The sequence below is a fragment of the Ascaphus truei genome, chromosome 3, assembly GCF_040206685.1.
Source record: "Ascaphus truei isolate aAscTru1 chromosome 3, aAscTru1.hap1, whole genome shotgun sequence".
Lineage (NCBI taxonomy): Eukaryota > Metazoa > Chordata > Amphibia > Anura > Ascaphidae > Ascaphus > Ascaphus truei.
The window spans coordinates 337,056,434-337,078,868 of NC_134485.1; the positions used below are offsets into that span (position 1 = coordinate 337,056,434).

A 22,435-nucleotide genomic window follows, 5' to 3' on the forward strand; every position below is an offset into this window, starting at 1 on the left:
TACTTCAAAGAATGAGATATCGCTAATACTAGAAATGAGTGCGACCAACCTGATCTAACAGGTCTGCACCAAATACACTAAAATGCTCCTCTTAAAGAGGCAGTCTAAGCTGCCGATCGATACGTTGCCTCGTGATCGATCAGCAAAGATCCTGCTTCCCAGGGTTCACTAAATGGCGCCTTTCAGTGTCAATCAATCCTTCAGTCACTGTAACTCAGCAGCTACACTGTATCCTTGTATTACTAAGGTAACATTATCTATTGTTACAGTTTGCAGCTCAAACAGCTGGGAATATTGTCAACAAGTTATCACAAACAGGAAAGTGTTGCAAATATCTTGCACTGCTGGCGAGGTGGGCAAAAACCTGCCATAGAAATCAATGGATGCTCAGTATATTAAAGCTGCAGTTCAGTCAATATCCTGCATGTGTGCTTTTTTTAATAAATCAGTTCTGTAGTAAGAAAAAATACTTTTAGCATTTTCTGTTTTAAAAAAAAACAACTTTGAAAGACCAATTTTCTTGTATTCTATTTTAACAACCATTTGCTAAGGCACTGCCCCTTCATGTCCTGTCAGAAACCCTGGCACACCCCTTTGTCAGCCCTGCCCTCCCTCTTGCACGTCAGTGCAGGAGTGCTCATGAATATTCATGAGCTTCCACTGACTGACAGAAGCAGATGAAAAACATATGCCATATCTAAAGATGTCGCCAAATTTCGCCGATCAATACATGGAGAACGAATTGACCGGCAGCTATACAGTTCTTTAGGTAATTAGAGATTGCCCACATGAAACTATTGAATTAAAAAAAAAAAAAGACTGAACTGCAGCTTTAAAGCAGCAGTTCAAGCAATACGTGTGTGCTTTTTTAAATAAATCAGTTCTGTAACTATGAGAAAATACTTGCAGCATTTACAAAAAAACGTTTTAAAGACATTTTTAATGTTTCTAATGTTGGAAGCATTTCCAAAGTGACAGCCCATTCCCCTTCTGATAGGCTCTGGCTCTTGAGACCCGCCCTCTCTCTAGCAGTGAACCAATTGTATCTAGTAACTGCCCAGTCAATCATATACCAGAACTACATTGCCCAGAATGCTGTGCAAGAACTGAATTAAATAGCCCCGAGCAAACGATCAATTACAGGAGAACAGAACGATCTGTCAGTGTGCAGATTGTATTGATGCACATATTAAATGGGAAAAATATATATATATTTTTAAAAACGGCAGCTTGAACTGCAGCTTTAAAACTCATTAAAAATAGAATAGAGTTGAATTAAAAAATGTCTAGCATCTAATAATACAGACCTGATTTATTAAAAACAAACAAAAAACATGTAGGATATTGCATGGAGTGCTCCTTTAAAATCCCCCTAAGGCCGCGCTTATAGTGCTGGCGACGCGACCGATGACGTTAACCGTCGCCATTAGCGAAAGTTGTAATTTTGGTTTTCAGCGACGTCGCTGGCGACAAGGCCACAAAGGGGGCGGGCAGCGCTCTCTGATTGGTTTAGAGACAGTCACATGTGGCGACTGTCTCTAAAACATCAAATTTACCCGGCTTCAAAATTTTTGGTCGCTTTGTCACAGTCGCGCTTACTATAAGCACTTGCGACGGAGTCAATTGATTTGTTTTGGAGCTACGTCGCTAGGCACTATAAGCGCAGCCTATAGTGACGGCAAAGTCACGCTGCGGTCGCTGGAAAAATTGACTTGACTTCCAGCGAACGCGACCAAGCCGTCGCTCCGTTGCACCGCTTCTACTATAAGCGCACACGACAGCGGCAATACATTTTGCCGCGACACAGCCTTAGGGCTTGTCCAGGGTGGTGCTGAGTGGGCGCACGCACTCACGCTAGACACATTGCGACAATGCACGTGGCCTGTGTGAGTGGGCGGGTGCGCCTGCTCAGCGCTCAGCTGCTTGCCGAGCGAACGGCGAACCATCTCCGTGACGTAGAGACCGCGCACACAGACGCGCGCGCACCTAGCCGTCCAGGAAAAGCATGGCCGAGCGGGGCGCAGCACCGGAACGCCAGCGCGCCTCTACCCACTCTGGACAAGGCCTTAGGTCATGTCCAGGGTGGCGTTGTGCGGGCACGCTCACACTTGCCGCGATGAAACACATTGCTGCAACGTGTGTGGCCAGCGTGAGCGAGCGCTTGAGCATGCGCGGCGCTTAGCCACTTGCCAAGCAAGCAAATTTGAATTTGCTGCTTGCTTTCGCCACCGCGCTTGAGCGCCTGCACGCTCAGCGCCACCCTGGCTGCAGCCCTAGACTTTAATACATTGCAGGCCCCACTGGCAGATAAGTGGTTAATATTTTCTAAATAATCATAATTTTATCCCATAAAAATGTATGTTCCACCCCCTGCTTGAAATAGATTTGTTAGAGGAGATGTCACTGACATGACTGTTTATCACTGCCAACGGTGCAACAAATACATGACATTTGAATGTACTGACGCTTCTCGTGCAGGGTTGGTAACTACGGTACGCAGCGTGGGCAACATCCGCACACACACACACACCTACCAAAAGGACGCCCTCAACAAAGATGGCCGCCCGGCCCTTCACTGTGATGACGCACACACTTGCGCACTTGACCTCTTCGCTCTGTTGACCTTGCTGCCGGGTACTGATGCCGGGTATGTGAAACATGGCGGCGCTGTACAGGACGAGCATCTGCCGGTCCCTGCGGGTCCGGGAAGGGGAGCTGGGCTGCCGACTCCGGAGGAAATGTGTCCTCCTGCTGTAAGTGCATGGAGGGGGAGAGCCGGGAAATCCTGCCCTAGGCAAGCACACTCCCAGCTGCACCAATGTGTAATTGGGGTGAGGCTCATTGCAGCTGATTGTGCTGCATGGAAGTCTGCTTGTGGGGCAAAATCCCCCACATGTTACCAATCTGAGCTCTGGAGTCCTGACATTGGATCTGTATGTTAAATCTGACTCTCATTAATGTACATTGTATTGTATGTCTTTATTTATACAGCGCCATAAATGTACATAGTGCTTCACAGTAGTAGTAATACATGTTGTAATCCATATAAATAACAGATAATATAAATAACAGATCATGGGAATAAGTGCTTCAGACATAAAAGTAACATTAAGGAAGAGGAGTCCATACTACATCATGATTAAGAAAGATATAACCTGTGTGAGACTTTACCGATATTAGGGGCACCATGCATTTCAGTGGATTAGCAGCTATTCTAGTCTGATTCCATAACTATTATGATGAAATGCACCCCCCCCCTTCTTTTTTTTTTTTTTTTTTTTTTTTTTAAACACAAACCACAAAAAGCCTACTAGTGGACCTTTCGATTATCGCACCAATTCACCTCCCATACACCAGGAAAACCAGTCCATTATCCAGACCCTATTTACTACAGTGGTGTGCTCCTCCTCAGCATTGCATTTGAATGGATTGGGGCTTGTCTGCATTAAACAAAAAACAAAAAAAAAGTTTTCCTGTAGTTTAACCACTTTGTTGCCAGTGGGCCCAATAACGCATTGCAGGCCTCAGGTGGTGAAGAGGTTAATGCCTAAATGAATCCACACAATATCAGGCATCAAAAGATCAGAGGATCTGCATCATGCAGAAGTAGCAGATGTTATTACCCTGTTAATACACAAAATAATGCATTGCATAACATCTTATCTCCTTAGCCAACATGTGTTTGTATTGACATATCATGCACATTGTGTGTTCACAGGTACCAGCCATGCCACTTATCTACCAATACCAAACCGCAGAGCGTACTTTCATCAATTGCTTCAAAAGCCAAGTATGTCAATGAAAAATACCAGAGGTTTTTGGAAAGGAGGTTTCCAAAGTTTTATGTGTTGTATTCCACTTTAATGAAAGGTAGGTGTCTCGCCCATAACTAAAATGTTGCTGATCAGTGAGTGTATGTGGCATATTATAGAGCCTGGCAGATCATGACCAGAATATTTACACAGCTGGGCACTATGCACCCTACCAAACTGCAACCTTTAGATGCCCAATTATACACATGACTGGTCCCATATGTAAACATAAATCATTTTTTAAAACTCTAGCACTCAAAGTGGATGATAGACGAACCTTACTGCTTATTCTGCTGACCTTCGGAGACCTGGAATTGGCTTCACATAGTTGATTACAGTATTGAAGACACCCACTCGGATGATCCTCCTTGGACCAGGTCACCTAGCTGCTCCTATATTGAAGTGTTGTCATAATCAGGGCTCGACAAAGTATGCAAAAAAAGTGTGCACTGACTCGCCTCCCCTCCCCATTCTCATCCCGCCACCCCCCCCCCCCCCCCCCCCTCCTTCTCTTGCACTTAATTTCACCAATATTTGTGGAAGGGCTTCACTGGATACATAGATCCTGTATTTGTGTGTATTTTGGTGCTGTTTTATTAAATACACGCACAAGTGGTATCATTGCATTTAGTAGTTGTGTAGAAGTTTTCCCCCATTTTATTTAGTTGTTTTTTCCATCACTACACTCTCTACCTTTCTCAAGACTGGCTCTTGCCATTCTTGACAGTGTCTTATCTTCTAAATTGTGGAACACACCATTATTTAGTAGTTTCTTCAATTCATTTGAAAATTTGATTAGATCTCTCATTCTTGCGCTGGTTTCATGATAAAGACCTATTTTGTTCTCTTATTAAAAGAAAATACTAGCTGGGTTTAAAAATAACCCAGCTATGTCACCTGCGCCAAATGAGAAACTAGAGCAACTGGTTTTCACGGGAGACCAGGACTGACACACCAGGGAGCAACTCGCCAGGCAGAACTAGAGTTAATAAAAATGAATTTATTGTAAAATAATAACCACAACTGTCACATACGTAAGACATGCATTCACCCACTGGGATAACTGGAATAATTTTCGCCATAATGTACCCACGCAGTGTCTACAGGAATTGGTCTTGCAACTAAACAGACTGGGCCTCATGCCTTGTACCATTACAGGAACTGGCACTGCAGCTTGAACTCCTGGCAGGCACTAATCGGGGCCTCCCTCCCTACCGTATACCACATGCTGACATTATGCATGCACATAGAGAAGGTCCTGGCAGGTGCTTCCAATACTACTTGGCCTCCTGATTAGTGGGTTAACTGCAACATACATTTAGATACATAAAAACAGTAACATGGAAAGGTCACATGAGACGTTGCAATGTTCCCGCTTGAACAGAGTTAACCCCTGGTCCCTGTAATAATAATAATAATAATGTAGTGCTGGAACCAGGCTACACAATACAGATTTGATGTTATATTATTGACAGGTAGGGGTAATGGCGGGAGAGAGAGCCCCTTTCAGCAGCATTATAGTGACATGTCCGGTTCTAGAACCAAGGTCTGGCAAACTGCCCTATCCAACTTTCCTGCGCGCTTAATGGTTTTCACGCGTCCTTTTTATTCTGCACCACGTACAGGATTTTGGATGTTGTGGTTGGATGCAAAAGAAGTAGGACTAATTAAGCAGAAAATGAACTTTCAAGGAGTCAAGCTTCAGCAGCTGCCTTACAGGGAAATGGAGAAATTGAGGCTGGTATGTTTGTGCTTCTATTCAGCTAAAACTAAAAATAAAAAAATGACCCACCTCATGAGATGTTTGTGGTATTAACCTTGCGGTAAGAATACTTGCCAGGTGGACACTTTAAATGTGCGATTTAATTTTTTTCCTGGTTCACGTACTTCAGCAAAAAAAATGTGCATATCTCTAGTAAAGACAAAAATGCCCCTCAAGGTCACCCTCACTCATTGGGAGGTGGGGATATGGTTTTTCTATGAGTTACCATGTGGCCATATTTGTACATTTTTATATATTATTGTCTCAATCCGGCACAAAGAAATGCAAATATTTCTGGAATCATGGGGTTTGCGGATTGGTTCCTGGGAACCTCTAGATCAGTGGTGAGTAACATGATATACTTCAAAGGGGCCACACAATCTTAATTCAGTAATAAGTAAAAATGACACATTTTGATCAAAGAAAGAGACGCCAATCTGTTATAACATAGCAACAAACATTGTAATACAAGTTACAAACAATAACACACATCTGAGGCGGAGGGGGGAGCAGTGAGGGAGTGTTATATGGGGAGTTGTGACGGTAGAGTGGGGAGGAGCAGATAGGGAGGAGGAGCAGTGACGGGAGAGTGGGGAGGGGGTGATGGGAGAGTGAGCAGTAGTAGTGAGGGGGTAGCTGTCTGATGAAAATGAAATTAAACGAGTATTCTAAAATTCAGACTGAATAATTAAAATCGGCCCTGGAATAAGTGACTGACCTAATGAGCTGCCTCTGCCCCCCCCCCCCCGGCGGTTCAGCCAATGAGGGCGAACCAGCCACGTGAGGTCATGGGCACGGTCCCCCCTTGCCATTTCCTGCAGCTCACCATTCCGCACGTGCCGCCACCCCGCCGGGTGCACGTGCCGCAGTGAAGACTGAGGCCGAAGCCTCAGGATGCCCTGCATGCTTTCTCTGCTCTGCACGTAGCCCCACCCCCAGTCTAGCTCCGCTCCCACAGCAGGATGAGGAGGGAGGGCGGAAGGGACCAGGAAGAGAGGAGGTTGCGGACTCCAGGAGAAACCCCTGCGGGGGCCGCCTATTACCCACAAGTGCCCTACATTCAGGCATAAAAAGATATAGATCTACAGTATATAGATATTTTGATTGCTTCTTTAAAGCATTTCTTTTCTGTTTTTCTTGTGTGTGTTTTACCAACAGCACGTAGAAAAAACAAACAAAACATCCAATTATTTGCTCATTATCTCTAGCCTGGTGTGGGGAGCAGGTTAGCGCTTGCAAGCTGGTCTATACTAAATTGTTAGTACATTAAAAATGTCTCATGAGTTGATACATTACCTTCTATATATATATTTGGGTTAATATGGCTACAGAATTATCTTATACAAACTCCTAAAGTCAATGTTTTAACTTTCTACACATAACTTAAATTGAACATTATTGTTTATTTTTAAAGCTTGCATATTGGAAGGGTAACAATTTTTTTTCCCCACTAAGGCCTACATGCCCCCCCCCCCTATGTGTTTTGGGTGTGAATGTTTAATCCACCCACACGGATGCTTAATTTATCCTTTGTTATCTTCCCGTCGAGCTCTCTTTTTTTTTATTCTTCGCTGACTATTTCCTTTATTTGAAACCTTACTTTTGTCTCTGATACATTTTCCTTCTCACCCTTTCTCTATTTACATTGCTCTCTTACCCTTGTTCCCTTGCTCTCCCTCGCCCCAACACCCACATACCCATGTTTGTCTCGTCTGTTTCTCTCAGTTCCGCAGAGATATTATAAAAGCTGCCCCGATGGTGCTCATTTCCATTCCTCCCTTTGCCAACTACCTGGTCTTCGTCCTAATGTAAGTATGACTCGCAAACATTTATATACAGAATGTTTTACCAGGAAGTAATACATTGAGAGTTACCTCTCGTTTTCATGTATGTCCTGGGCACAGAGTTATGATGAATGATACATGGTTACAAATACATAGTTACATTAAGCGAGCATTATATACAAGACATAGCATGCACAGTTAGAGATAATATATATTATAGGCGTATGAAACAGTTACAGACCAGATTAAAATGTAAGACAGTTTTGAAAGACCTTAGACTGGTGACTGTGAGAGTCTCCGGTAGGTTGTTCCAGCTGTGGGGTGCACGGTGAGAGAAGGAGGAACGTCCGGATACATGGAGACTTCTGAGAGGCTGCAGCAATACGGGTTTCATATGGTTTATTTATTTATTTATTTTTTTTAAATGACAGGATTGAAGCAGCAAACTTTGCGGTCGGCTCCGGGGACCCCCTTCTTCACGAGATACTTACCTCTGCAGGGGGCGCCGGTATCTCTCTTCAGTTTAAATGTCCTGGTCATGCGGGCCAATTGGAAGCTGCTGATGTCATGGCTTCCTATTGGCCCGGGTGATTTGGGACCGTTAAACACCGTCATTATGTTAGGCACACAGTATCTCTGCCTGCAGAGACACCGGCACCCCCTACGGAGGGAAGTATCTCTGGAAGCACCAAGGTCCCCGGAGCTCAAATGAACACGCACCATATCCGAAGACGCCTGCTTCAATCCTGTAATGAAAAAAGTGGGACCCGGAGTGCGGCTTAGTATTATGCACCTGGGTAACAGTCATGTTTTTACTTATGTATTTATCAATTCGTGTCTTGGGTGTTTTTGGAATACGGGGCGTCTTTCACAGCTAAATTTATCATCTATTGGGAAATAAAAAAAATTGTCACCAGGTTGTATGAAATTTATGTTTGATAGATACTTCTTGTTCTACACTTTTATCTATTTGGCTAGTGAAGGCATCAGAATAACTTTACAAACAATGAAAAAAGAAAAAACACAGAGGGTTGACAATTCTAACTACTTTCTGAAATCCACAGATGTCCTTATCACACACTAGATGTGATCACGTCTGTGAAGGCCCTCCAAAGCCTTTAGTATACTGGTTTACTTTCATTTGTTTTTAAAATGATTCCCATCATTTTATTTGTTTTTAAAATGATTCCCATCATTTTATATTTCACCTAATCCGGTCACTGCTAATAATTCGCTTTGGTTGTAGGTGTCCCTTTAAATGACATCATGGATACTGGCTGGTTAGATTGACGACTTAAATATTCTCTTTTTAAAACCTTTCATAATAAAATGATCTCTGTGTGGCTGTTGTGGTCTCACCTGTCCTGGTGTAGTTATACTTTTAATCACTTTCCTTCTGGTTTTTCTGCCGCCCAATCTTTGAGAAATGGTTAGAACTATATAGTCTATGCTGCGACACTGCATCTACATGGGAGCTGTGTTTCAGAGCTCAAAGCTTCCCTGACATGGCGATGCCGGTGTGCCCGACCCAATGTGTACAGTATGTTATTGGATATCTACCATTGCAGCTTTGACCTTAGAGTTGGCAATGTCATGACCGAGACGAAATATATAACCTGGGCTATGATTTGTTTTGCTGCTGTCCACTGAGAATGGAAATAAAGCCTAATTTCTGCTCTCCCGTTAAGGTACTTCTTTCCCCGGCAGCTGTTAATACGGCACTTTTGGACCATGAAGCAGCAAGAAGAGTTTTTGGATATTTATCAGAGCATGCGGATGGAGGCTTACACAGACATCTTGGAATGCTTGTTGAAAGCTGTACCTGAAGTGCGTGACCAGCCTCTCCGAGAACAGATACTGCAGCTGTGCACACAGGTGCTGAACTTGGGTTATATGGAGCCTTATTTAGTTTTATTACTCTTAGTTGCAGTTGACTCTGCTGACTTTAGCGGTATCATGCTTATATACCAATATGCTAAAGGAAAGTACTGTAATAGCAGTAATTACCTTGCATAGAAGGTTTTTAGCATTCTTTTTGTGAATTATTGTTATCCTTCATTCTGTTTTGGAATGAAAAGACAACAATTAACTAGTGCAGAGTTCTATTTGTCCATTAATGGGGGGAATAAAGTACATGAACGAGTTCTACAATTAAAGTTTACAAATTGAAAGAAATGTTGACCTGCCACAAATTAATAACTTGCTAAACTTAGGATTGTCAAATGGGAGTAAAGTGTAGTTAAATGTATTTTGACACTTTTTTTTTTATTTTTTAAATATACATATATAAAGTTGGTGGCGTAGGAAATTCTGCTTTGCTAGTACAGAAAGAAATTACAGTAGTTGGTAACGTCTGCTCAAGAACAACTAGTAAAATCACTTCATGTAGACTCGCTGACCTGTTCTGTGTCCTCTTTTGAAGAGCTTGCATTGGGAAGTATATTACTGCACGCCAGCACAGTATTCTGCTTTCATAAAAACTTTTCGTACTTCCCATATTTCAAAGGCCAGCCGGTTCATCTTCTGTATTTTGGAATTGGTGACCATGCAAATCTCAATCTTGAATGTCCTCACCTTGTCACAGATTTAAAGCAAAACATATGGAATGGCAGACAGTCACTTCCTGTCTAATTGCTAAGCGAAGACTGGCTAAAACCCCACACTGGCAACACAGAGCTAGTTGTGAGATGGAGACCGAAATCCATTGTGGTTGTAGGTGGCCTTTTTGTCACAGAGTTCTGTATCTGTGATCTGTAGCCCTCTTGCTACCTAAATAGCCAGCAGTACTGCATATCCTGTCATTACAGGCCATTCTCTTGCAGTGAATGTTATTCTATATCCTACAACATATCTCCTACATATTTATTTCAATTTGGTAGGCCTGCAGTGTCAAGATGCCCTTCACATCCATTTCATTGTTCCTGCTCGTTTTTATTCAGAAAATTCCTCAGGAAGGTACATGCCGATTGTGCGCTAAAACTGCGGGACTGAAGCAGGGTGGCACTTTGTTCTGTTTTCTAGGTGCAGCATGGATCCCACCTACATGTGACAGACATCCAGGCCGCCCGGGCAGCATTCTCAGGCCCACCTTTAAGTATGAGCAGACTCGATGTCCATCAAATGGTGAGAGGTCCCTTACGGTGAACAATACTGAAGTGTAGTCATTCAATCGTGTATATTTGTGTGGATACCTAACTTGTATGCATTTTTTTCTTTATTTTATTACTGCGGTTTGAAGTCCTCTTTTCCTCTGGTGTTCTAGACCAGTGTGTCCATTGCCTCTGCTTCAATTCTTTGACATACTATATGAAACGATCATTTAATTTGATAAATATATATTTTAAAAAAATTGGCTACATGCTAACTGTAATGTATACATTTAATTTAAGCATTCTGTGTATAGAATGAATGTGCTTTTGTCGTCAAGAGAAATGTATCATCCCTTCTATTATTTAAATCAAAAAATGTTTTTTATACAATGACTTTTGTTGTAAGACATATTTAATCACCTCGTATAAGGGAATACATACATTTCAGTGTAAAGATATTGAGATACAGGCATACCCCGCATTAACGTACGCAATGGGACCGGAGCATGTATGTAAAGCGAAAATGTACTTAAAGTGAAGCACTCCCTTTTCCCCACTTATCGATGCATGTTCTGTACGTCAATCGTCATCTCCGTGCATTACTGATGTAAATAACACATTTGTAACAGGCTCTATAGTCTCCCCGCTTGCGCACAGCTTCGGTACAGGTAGGGAGCCGGTATTGCTGTTCAGGATGTGCTGCCAGGCGCATACGCGAGCTGCCGTTTGCCTATTGGGCGATATGTCCTTACTTCAGAGTGTACTTAAAGTGAGTGTCCTTAAAGCGGGGTATGCCTGTACATTGCTTTAGGCCCTCCAGTCTGCACATTTAGATGGGGCAAGCATGATGGGCCATAAATCCCCTCCTCCTTTATTTTTCTTCATGGGTTCTTGTCAGCATTTCCTGCAAGTATGGACCAGATATCACCTCTTGACTGTGGTATCATATAAACTCGAGGTGGGCAACCCTGTCGCCAATCGCCACTAGTGGCGAATTGGCCATAAAAGTGTGGTAAATTTGAGTTTGCCAGCTCCCACAGTAAAATAAATTTTTTCCTGACGGCGTGTGCTGGTTTCCGCTTCCACTTTCTGAATGAGTCATTGACGCAACACAGCCATCCAATACTCCCCTCTGCCTTCAGTTGGAGTCTAGACCCGAGCAAACTCGGATGCAGCCTAAACACCTGCGGTAACCCAGACCACGAAATAAACTGGTGTTCGTGGCACAAAATGAATGTGAATATAACCGTGCAATATAACCGTGCAATAAACCCAGTGAATACAAATAGACACTGATATCACTTATACTGCAACTCCATGGAACATGATCCTCCGAAGTGGTTCCTCCTTGAAAAACCTCATGTAGAAAAGAAAGCACAGATGCATGCAATATGGTGCATTAACATTTTACTTTCATTGACAAACACAACAAAAAGTGAGAGTCAGAAAGCATGCCATAAATCACCTCTTTGGGGCGATTCCTAACTGTACAGTTAGAACACCTGATCCAGCGTTAATTCCCAATCACTTGGATGGAAGTTCACGCTGAATTGGGTGTGCAAACCTGTACTGGCGCCTGATGATTCTGCCTGGAAGGACCATTTGGCTCACAGCAACACTTGGGCCCAGATTCACAAAAGGGTGCTAAACTTTAGCACGCCTTTAATCTGATTCAAAAGAATGGGGGATAAGGTGTTCCCAGGCTTGGCACCCTTTTGTGGATCTTGGATTGCGTGAGAAGGATCCATAGTGTGCAGGGCATATTCTACTTGACATAGGTCTTTCTTGCATCGTTTTAAATTATTTGATTACCTAAAAATCTGTGGCCGAACAGAGCGGTCCTGTGGGAATTCACATGGATGCTAATAATATTTTGAGTAGGGGGATAAAGTTAAGATTAAAACAGCAATACTACTTTCCAACGTGTGTGTGTGTGTGTATAATATGTGACGATGTATAATTTTACATTCTTACCTAAACTGGCAATCGTTTGGTGCTCATGTTCTAAATCTAAAAATCCTGATTGTGTGCCTAACATAATGGCTGCTTCAGTCATTGTAACTCAGCAGCTACAATGTATTCTTATATTATTACTACGGTAACATTATCTAGTGTTACAGTTTGCAGCTCAAACTGCTGGGAACATTTGCAACAAATTATCCCAAACAGGAAAGTGTTGCAAATATCTTGCACTGCTTGGGAGGTGGGCTATAAAAATGAAAGGATGCTTTAAAACTAATTAAAAATGGCATTAAGGGTTGAAGAAGAAAAAAAGTCAGTATTATCTAATACTACAGAACTGATTTATATACAAAAAATATATAAGACTTCACATGTTTGGCTGCTTTAATAGGTGAGCGGTGTCCTCATTCTAATTTGGTTTGGCTACTCTGTAGGTGTTGCTGCTCTTCTCGTACAGCGGCTCTTACTCCTCCTATTCTTCCCATAGAAAGCCTTTAGCCGTATCCTGTTTCTGACGCCTCACCTCCCAGCCTTCCTCCTGCGGCGCCGACTCGGGAGTCACATCTATGAGCTACACAACCTGGATTGCGCACTGCTCCAGCTAGGAGTCCGCGAGCTCTCTGAGGAAGAGGTGAAGAGGGTAAGGTGTCTGCAGCTCATTAACCACTTCATTGAACCCCGGGGGCAGCCTTGATGTTATAGTGTGATTCAGTGTGTTCAACATCCTGTTCTCCGCATTGAGTGATCATGGGCAAACACTAAACGCTTTAAACTTGTCTATACGTACAATGGCAACACTGTACAGATAAAGACAAATCACTTGCTGGTGTCTGCAGCAAGAAGGGTTCATTGGTCTAGATTAGAATAATGTTTTTGTGGGTAATTGTTAATAAATATTTTAATTCCATTTTTTCTGTCATCCCTGGCTCTGTTTGAAGTGTAATATAATGTTAATTCACATAGTAATAGAATACTGTCTTTTGACTAACAGTAATTGGGTGATGGCTTAGGGCTGGGACCCGCTGCACTCGGCGGCGCGAGCGTTCCCCACCAGCAGGGAAATCCTCCCTAGCCGGTCCCTGTCCCCCCTCGCTGACAGCTCACTTCGCACTGTGACGCGTCAGCCGGCAGGGGATTCAAGAAAATTGTGATCCCGAGCGGTGACGCGTCACGTGGTGCGCTGATGAGCCAATCAGCAGCGGGAGCTGTCATCAGGCAGCTTCCTACTCAAGGTAGTGTGTGTGTGTGTGTGTGTGTGTGTGTGTGTGTGTTTTTTTTTTGTGGCAGAAGGGGGAAGGAGCTGCTTACCTTACAGCAGCCCGCAGCAGCTCCCTCCTGCAGCCCGAGCCCGTGGAGGGAGAGAGGGTGGGGGAGTAGCGGGTCCCTCCGCTCAAGCCACGCCCCCACTCCTGCCCGGCTCCCGCTCCCTACAGACCGCATATCGCGGCCTGTGTCTGTCAGCGCCCCGCCTGTCTGCAGTGCGGGCGCGCTGACTGAGGGAGCAGGGCCTTAAGCCTTAAGGAAAGTGTTGTGTGTATCTAATTTTAGATATACAAAATGGCTGCAACTACAATCGGTTTAAACTGCAAATAGTGGGAAGACCTGTAACTTAATATTTTTTTATATTTTCCCCCCCGCCCCCCCCCCCATAGCTGATAATCTAGAAATCGTAGTTCAAAATTGGCATGCGACTGATAAATCCACTTCTCTTCCTGTTATTTACATTTAAATAGACATCAGTTCAGGAGTTATTTTGTCATTCTCGGCTTGAGCGTTTCTCTAACTCAAAAGGACTCATGAGCCTATTCTGGTTGTTATCCAAGATCATACATGTACTACGTCTGCTTGAGGTACATCAATGATGCATGTTTTGTGTTTGCCAGGCTTGTTATGTCAGAGGGCTGAATTCTACTCATCTTAGTGCAGATGACTGCAGGAGATGGTTGGACCGCTGGCTTCAACTCTCACACAGAGTGAAAGGTAGGAATTTGTGTGCCTGTATATCTCCTAAAATCATCATTTATATTTGTTTTTAAAATGACTATTAAATCTATAAGTTTTGTAAACCCAGATTGCGTAGAAAATGGCAACCGATGGATAACACAGGTAAATCGGGGAACATTTCCATCACAGTAACATGCATTGCAAAGCAGTCAGAAGCATATCCTTTTCACTAACATCCTGTTAGATTACTAAAAAGAGGGGGGGGGGGGGGGGAAGAGGGAAGCGGTCACTATTTTAAAGCCCATTATAACAAGTGAACAAGAAAGCAAAATGTGAAATCAGAGTTTTATAGTGTGCTTGTAAACCAGTTTGATGCTCCTGTTTGGGACACTCTCTTTTATAACTCCACTTGTATCCCAGAGATAAATATGTTTAACAAAAGCTATGAAATGGTTACACGATCCATATTAACCCTTTTGCTGCCACGTATTCCTTTGCAATGCTTTACAACCCCCTTCTGGCAGTGAAAGTGTTCAATCAATTACAAAAAGCAACGTAACCGTGTTCCCAGTTTATATCCATTTTTATGCCGACTGTACAGAAAAATGATAAACTGTGGCACACCAAACGCTATATCTATATCAATTATATAAAGGAAATGTAACTCCTGGGGCTAAACACCTTTTTAATTTTTCTAAACCCACCTTGGTAGAAAAAAAAATACCAAAAAAAAGTCAAATAAAAAAAATACAAGAATGGATAGATGATGCAATTTTCGGGATAAACGCCCCAAGTCAACGGCCGTTTTCAGCCGATCACATCTGGGAACATCCTTGAGTAAGGCCCAGAGTTTGATATGGCAAAACTGCTTTTGCACTTTCCCGATGAATGGACCACACTGCTTATGCCATGTAATGAACCTGTCTTTGCCATTTGACGCTCTCTTACCATTGGTTTCCCTGCTCCATTTTCTTGTATTTTGGAATTTTACTGTTTGAGAGAGAGATATCCAGGAAAACCCTTTGTTTCAGGCATGGGTATCTTTCAATATCTGCCATTTTCTTTTGGCGGCTTTCATGGAGTGGTTTAATTGATGATTGTGCATTTTAGACACCTTATTTTTAACAGATACCTGGATTGCAGTGTGTATTCAAGGGTTCTGGCTTTCTGTTAGTTGCAGAACTTTGCGTGCCTCTTATTCCGCTGCCTCTGCCCTATTTGTGAACGGAAATATGAATTCCAAAATAATGTGAAGGCTGCTCTAGTTTTTGTTCTGAGGAAATAGAAATGCAACAATTATATAATTTAATCAGGGGGGGAGTGTACTATGAAAATGATGAGAATTAACAACCACCTTTTTGTCTGTATTTCAGTTTCCGAGGCATCCTTACTGTTGCACAGTATGGTTTTGCTGTCTGCCAACTACCTCCAGTCCTTAAAGCAATGATTGCAGGCTAGTCCTTGGACAATCACCTTCAGCTGATTCTCCAGTTAAGGTTTACGGGTAGCCCCAACACACGCAAAGAGATTGCATTGGGGCTGTGGGTTTTGTTCTGCAGCATGGATGTTTTTAATTTTCTAAGTGGTTGGATGAAGCCGTCCCAGCAACGAACAGTGAAAACGACCTCACTTAAACCTTCCTGCTCCCTGTGAACTGCCCAGATAATGATTTTGCAAAGGAGATGTATTAAATTGTACCTGGACCAAATAAGGAAGGGTTCCCAACTCCTCACTGTCACGTTGATGTTCAGTTTATGCTCACTGCCTGGTTAACAGAGCTTGCTGGATTTTGCTACCCTTTATAAACCATTTGAAACTGCCTTCCCTGGGTATCCTACTTTGCCTCTTGGCCCATAAGTCTCAGAAGCTGGATATAAATGTAACAGGGTGTGGGAAAGTAATATTAGGTCTATAAACACGATATGACAAAAGGACTTGTGTGGGCCCTAGCTACACTATGATAAAAAGAAGTATCTGAATATCTGAGCCAGCACACCGCAAGAAGGCCTCTATCCCCTCTACTGCACTGCATTTAGACTCTAGCGAAAGCAGCGTTCTGAGAAGTGATGTCCTGGGTCCCTTACTGATATCCTCCATTTAAGGAGGTTTACAAAGGACTTTGCTATCTGAGGGAAAGATTCCACTTGATTTAAAGGTCATAAATGGTGCTGAGCGGCAAGGCACCTTACAGCAATTTGCTTGCATTGGTTAAATCGTTGCAAAATGTTATTTCTTTACTAAGTGCTTGATAATTGGGGATGTGCAGATGTCATTTTTGCTCCTTTATTCTTTTTAAACCTTGTTTTGATATTTTGACTTATTTTGTATGTATATTTCTCAATGCATGTTAGTGTACATTTTATTTGTTTCAATGCTGCATGTACAGTACAATTTATGGATCCTGCTTTGTCTTTTTTTTGTAAACATAAATGTGCATAACGTGTTACTGCTCCTGGTGACATGATGATGTAGTGAGGCTAGCCAGGCACGCTTGAAGCCCCCGTTCACTTCATGCTTCCTGTACAAGTAGTAGACACATTCACAGCATATTCAATATGGGCCATTATCGAAGTGTATAATCATATGGCAGATACAATATTCCAGCCCTTAACCACTAGTGCCGTTCTTCACTTATTCACTAACGGTGCCCGGTCTGAGCATTGTTACATGGCTGACGCTGATTTGTTTTTTTTGGCGGAATAAACAAATTAGCACAGACTTCAATGAAAGTTAAGCAACCTATCATATTTTCACCATATGAAACAGGAGCTAAACTTTAGGTTAAAATTGACTTCATAAAACGGTGGTTTCAGTTATTCCGGTTGAGGAGTCTGCATGTATGTACAGTGATTTGAGGCCAACATGGACTCTACACTGCTCATTAGGCAAGTGCGCAATGAAACATGTAAAAGTCCCCAATCACTAGGATAGGCTACCAGGTTGTGATGCCATCAGAACTTGACTCATGATGCCCAAATAAAAAATGGCAGCCTCTGCAAAGTCATGTGCTGTCCATGCCTTGTACCATTTGGCATTCCATTGAATGCAAGTGTTCCAACATGTCACGGTAGACCAGGTCTCTTAACACATTTATATTTCTGGGATCAGTCAATAGGCAAAACAAGGCAGTGATATAAAATGGGGGTTTATTTGACTAATACCTCGGAAAAACGACAAAACACACAATACAGAAATAAACACACTTACTGGGTTCTGGGGTAGGAGATCCAGCCTTTCCTAGGTGTAGGGTGCTCGCTTGCAATGGCTTACCCTGATCGGAACCTTGATCTGGACGTCCTGGACCGAGATTCCGCAGAAACTCCTGACCGTGACCTAGTCTCGATACTCCTGGAACTGTTTTCGGCAGGAACTCCTGACCGTGACCGCTTCGATCTCAGATAAGAACGTGGTCCTCGCGTCTGACATTGTCTCTGCAGGGCAGACTTTCCTAGCTTCAAAACAAAGCCGGTTGCTCTATTATTTGGGACAGAGCAACTTTGAAAAGCCAGCCCCTAGCTTCATCGACTGAAGCCACAAAATCGTCTGGTTCTCTGACTGGGGCTTCTGCTTACATACCCTCTGCTGAGCTATGTTCAGCATGGAGGAAGGCAGAGCGACCAATCAGTGTGGGAACTCCTCCCCGTCAGCCAATAGAAACAGGGTCTCGTCTCTGGGCTGACATCAGAGAAGGCGGCATGCCAAGCCGGGTGGGCGGGAAGTATGGATTAGATAATGGGGAAAGCGCTTATACTCGCCATCTTTTCTCAGCTAACCCAATGCCACCCGCTGGGCCGGCTCCACCAAGTCTGGCAGACACAAAAGGTGTACCCACAGGGTGCCATTTGTTCTCCGGACTTGGCAATTCGTCCTTCCTTGCCCACCAAACCGTCTTCTCACCTCTGGACATCCTCTTTGTATAGAATCCATAGATCAGACATGCCAGCGTCTATGCTGATGCCCTGGCTGACTGTATAGAGCCTTATAGTAATTGTAAAACATCTTATAAAGTACACTTTAATAAAGAATATACTTTGGGGAACCTTATACGGAAAATGGATTGGGGATATTTGGGCTCGAAATCCAGGAGTCTGGGGGACACTGGGTAGCCCCGGTGAAATTCACCCCACGTACTGGCAAACCATGCCTGCTCTTCGGGGAGAATTAAACGACTACCGGTAACTTTGGCCTCCGAACTGCAAACAAAATACAGTAATTGCATTTCCACCCAAATATCCAACCTAAAACGGACACACAAGAAATCTCACAGTTCTAGGGATAAGGGAACATGAAAACAGAAAAAAGCAGGGGTCACTTTATTTTCCACATGTATTATCCCTGGTCCCTGGCTTATGGAGTTACCAGGGATCCCACAGTTTCAGGGGTAACCAAAGGACTTAACCTTTATTATGTTACCCTCTACCGTCACACAACATATAAGTTCTTCTCTTTGATTTATTGCTTCCAATCCAGTTTGTATAGAGGAGCATGCAGTTCTCCTTTTATACCCCACCAGTGGTTGTTATATTAAGTCACCTGCCTGCTCACACCCACAGTGAATTCAGTTACAAAGTTAAGCATTTTCTGTGTGAAACTTTAAGTGATGGGTTTTTTTGTGCACAAAGAATGATCTGAGAGATTTGGACAGATTAGTTGAACATTTGTATTTTTTTTTAGACCATGTGTAAAGTATACTACACTGCAAGTACATATCTTATTTTACGATCCACTGCCCCTTTGCTTTAAATCCAAATAAAAGGGAATAAAGGAAAAATGCTCCATGGGTTATGGAAACAAAAAACGTATGGCCACTGGGTGGCAGTGTTAACAAATGAGCGATTGTGTGTGACGTAATGTTTGTCGAATTTGTGCAAATGTGCCAAGATCTATCAAATGAACTATTCTTTTTTTTTTTTTTTGTCACCATAATGTAAAGGTCGGCAAGTTTATTTATCAATTAACTTGTTACAATTTTAGCATCAATTTATAGACGGTCTTCTCATACCAGGAGGGAAGAGGCAGATTCAGAAGGCAATAGGACCCTACCGCCCTTTCACCATTTATACGCCGTCTTCTGACATCAATAATATTTGTGCATAGTGGAAGGAAATAAATCCTTCTCCCTTACTACTGCAGCTTCTCTTAATGCAGTGCACCCGCAACCATTACAAGCTGGGCTTTTTGTTACTTAAAGGTGAATTCTTTGCCTCTTTTAGTAGTTGTATGGGATTCTACATGCACCTGTAAAATATGCAGTAAGGATTTTTTTTTAATTTGCCATTTTGGATTGAGCTCCACTCATTCACCAAAGGTGTAGTCTGTAATAATACATAACACGTCAGCACTAGATTAAGACCAGGACTGTGCCAACTGGAACATTCTCTCCTGGTTGAGGTTCCATGGAGCCAGTGTTCAGGCCATGTCTCTTATGTTGCAAGCCTGTAAGGCAGCTTCTACGATCACATTCTGAAGAGAATTATTCAAACAAACATCACAATGATTAAGTTGCGCATACCATATTCCTTGACATAAGCACACAGATAAGTGCGTTGATGATGGCGTCCCAGCCTTCGGGTTCTATAAAGTTTTAATTTACGTCATTGCATGGCCTGTCCTGTGTTAAGGCAGTAACACAATGAATAAAACTACCGCACACTTAATTAAAAAAAAAAATCGCTTAAATGGAATAGTTAAAAAAAAAAATATATATATATATATATATATACATATATACATATATACAGTATATACTAGCTGATATACCGGGCGTTGCCCAGGATGTAAATCCGTAATAGGTAGTATTATTTATAAATCGTGGAACAATAGGTTGAGTATTTGTCGGAAAGGTTGGATAATAATGTTGAAAAGAAAGATGGAAGAAAATGTAATACGATGTTGTATAAAAATGGTTTATTGTAAACACACCACAGTACAATGTATATTTTGGTGACATAAGTGATGTAAAAATGTGAGGCGTGTGTCCTGCTAGGGTGTGAGCGTGTGTGAGGCGGCGGGTGGGTGTTCAGTACGGGTGGCGCGTGGGTAGTGAGTGCTGGCTGTGGGTGGGGGTCCTGCTAGGGTGTGAGGCGGCGGGTGTGTGGCGAGTGCGGGTGACAGCTGGTCAGTGATGTTGCGTAGGGGCAGGTGTGTGTCGAGTGTGTGGGGTGTGTGAGAGGCGGCGGGTGTGTGTCGAGTGTGGCGGGTGTCTGTTGAGTGCGTCCGGCGGCTGTGTGGCACAGGGGTGTGAGCGGTGGGCGGGTGAAAGGCAGAGGCGGGAGGGTGGCCGAAAGGCGTTGAAGGAGGTGAGGGGAGGCGGAGGGGAGGCGGTTGGGTGGTGAGGGGGGGTGGTAGGGGGAGGTGTATGGGGGGGCGGAGGGGAGGCGAAGGGGGGGCGGAGGGGAGGCGGAGGGGGGAGGTGGGAATGGGGGAGGGGAGGTGAAGGGGGGTGGAGGGGAGCTGAAGGGGGGAGGGGAGGTGGAGGGGAGGTGAAAGGGGGGTGGAGGGGAGGTGAAGGGGGGGTGGAGGGGAGGTGAAGGGGGGGTGGAGGGTTGGTGAAGGGGTGTTGAGGAGAGGTGTGAAGGGGGGGTGGAGGGGAGATGAAAGGGGGGTGGAGGTGGGGTGGAGGGGAGGTGAAGGGGGGTGAGAGGGGGTGGAGGGGGGTGACGGGAGGTGAAGGGGGGTGACAGGAGGTGAAAGGGGGGTGACAGGAGGTGAAGGGGGGTAACGGGAGGTGAATGGGGGGGTGAAGGGAGGGGGGGTGAAGGGAGGGGGGGTGACGGGAGGTGAAGGGAGGGGGGGTGACGGGAGGTGAAGGGGGGGTGACGGGAGGGGGGGTGAAGGGAGGGGGGGTGAAGGGAGGGGGGGTGAAGGGAGGGGAGGTGAAGGGAGGGGGGGTGACGGGAGGTGAAGGGAGAGGGGGTGACGGGAGGTGAAGGGAGGGGGGGGTGACGGGAGGTGAAGGGAGGGGGGGTGACGGGAGGGGGAGGGGAGAAAGGGAAGTGGGGGGGGGGAGGAAGGGAAGTGGGGGGGGGCATAGGAGGTGAGGGGGGGAGGTAAGTGACAATTAATGTATCATGTGGCCGCTTGCTCCACCTTCCCCCAGTGTCTGCCGGTCGTCTGTCCCCCCCCGAAATCTTCCGTCTGTCCCCCCCCCCCGAAATCTTCCATCTGTGCCCCCCCCCCCGAAACGTCCCGCCTGTTGTGGGCCGCTCCCTCACCCATCCGGCCGCTCACTCACCCGTCCGGCCGCTCACTCACCCGTCCGGCCGCTCCCACGTGGGTCTGAGGCGGGAGGCAGCGTGTTGTGGCCGCTCCCCCGCTGTGTCCCGGCCGCTCGCTCCGCTCCCCGTGTGTGTGAGTGTGAGAGAATGTGTGTGTGAGTGTGTGTGTCCCCCCTTTGGCCCATCACTCCGCCTCAGGCCAATGAAAGGTGTGCGGGGGCGGGCAGGCCAAGGGAGCCATCTCATTGGCCTGAGGCGGAGTGACAGGCCCAAGGTGTTTCCCCTAGGGACAGGACAAACAGACAGACATACGACGGTTTGACAAATATATAGATAGATATATAGATATATATGTTATTAAATACTCTAGTATTAGTAGCTATAATCAGTTTTTAGTTGCACCATCTTGGAGTGTGGTAGCTACCAACATCTGTAGATACTTTCCTTTTAGGTTGTCTGGTGAGATCCAGGTTATACTTCTTACCTACGGAAGTACAGGGCCAGTAACCAATGGATGTACAATAGTCTTATCTTTTGGAATGTATTAGTCTAAAGTTAATTGCAGCCATTGTATTTTGAATCTGGAAGGAGATTCCAAATCAGACACTAAGGTTATGGTCGGTAAAAAGTTACAAAACAAACGTATTGTACCGTTAAAATAAAGTATATGAGGCTTGGTTACTTTTGCCTCGATTGCAAAAACTGGTGTAAAGATTAATGGTGCCAGATGTTCTATTTGTGTGTGGGATTTGTTTTCTCAATTTCCATCCCCCCCCCCCTTAATCTTCTAAAGCCGTGAATTATACAATAAGGTGCAAATTGTTTCTCATCTCCCACCTGACAATAATATTCTCACACACAAAAG

General features: G+C 44.2%; 1 protein-coding gene across 1 annotated transcript; it reads left to right on the forward strand.

Annotated features, from left to right (window-relative positions):
- The first annotated feature begins 2,530 nt into the window (after positions 1-2,530).
- Positions 2,531-16,757, forward strand: LETMD1 (LETM1 domain containing 1). Its single transcript, XM_075591614.1, has 9 exons — positions 2,531-2,753; positions 3,719-3,870; positions 5,438-5,553; positions 7,300-7,382; positions 9,047-9,233; positions 10,380-10,481; positions 12,897-13,049; positions 14,293-14,389; positions 15,727-16,757. The coding sequence occupies exons 1-9, from the start codon at positions 2,659-2,661 to the stop codon at positions 15,798-15,800; spliced, it is 1,059 nt and encodes a 352-aa protein (XP_075447729.1). The 5' UTR covers positions 2,531-2,658; the 3' UTR covers positions 15,801-16,757.
- Positions 16,758-22,435: the final 5,678 nt, after the last annotated feature.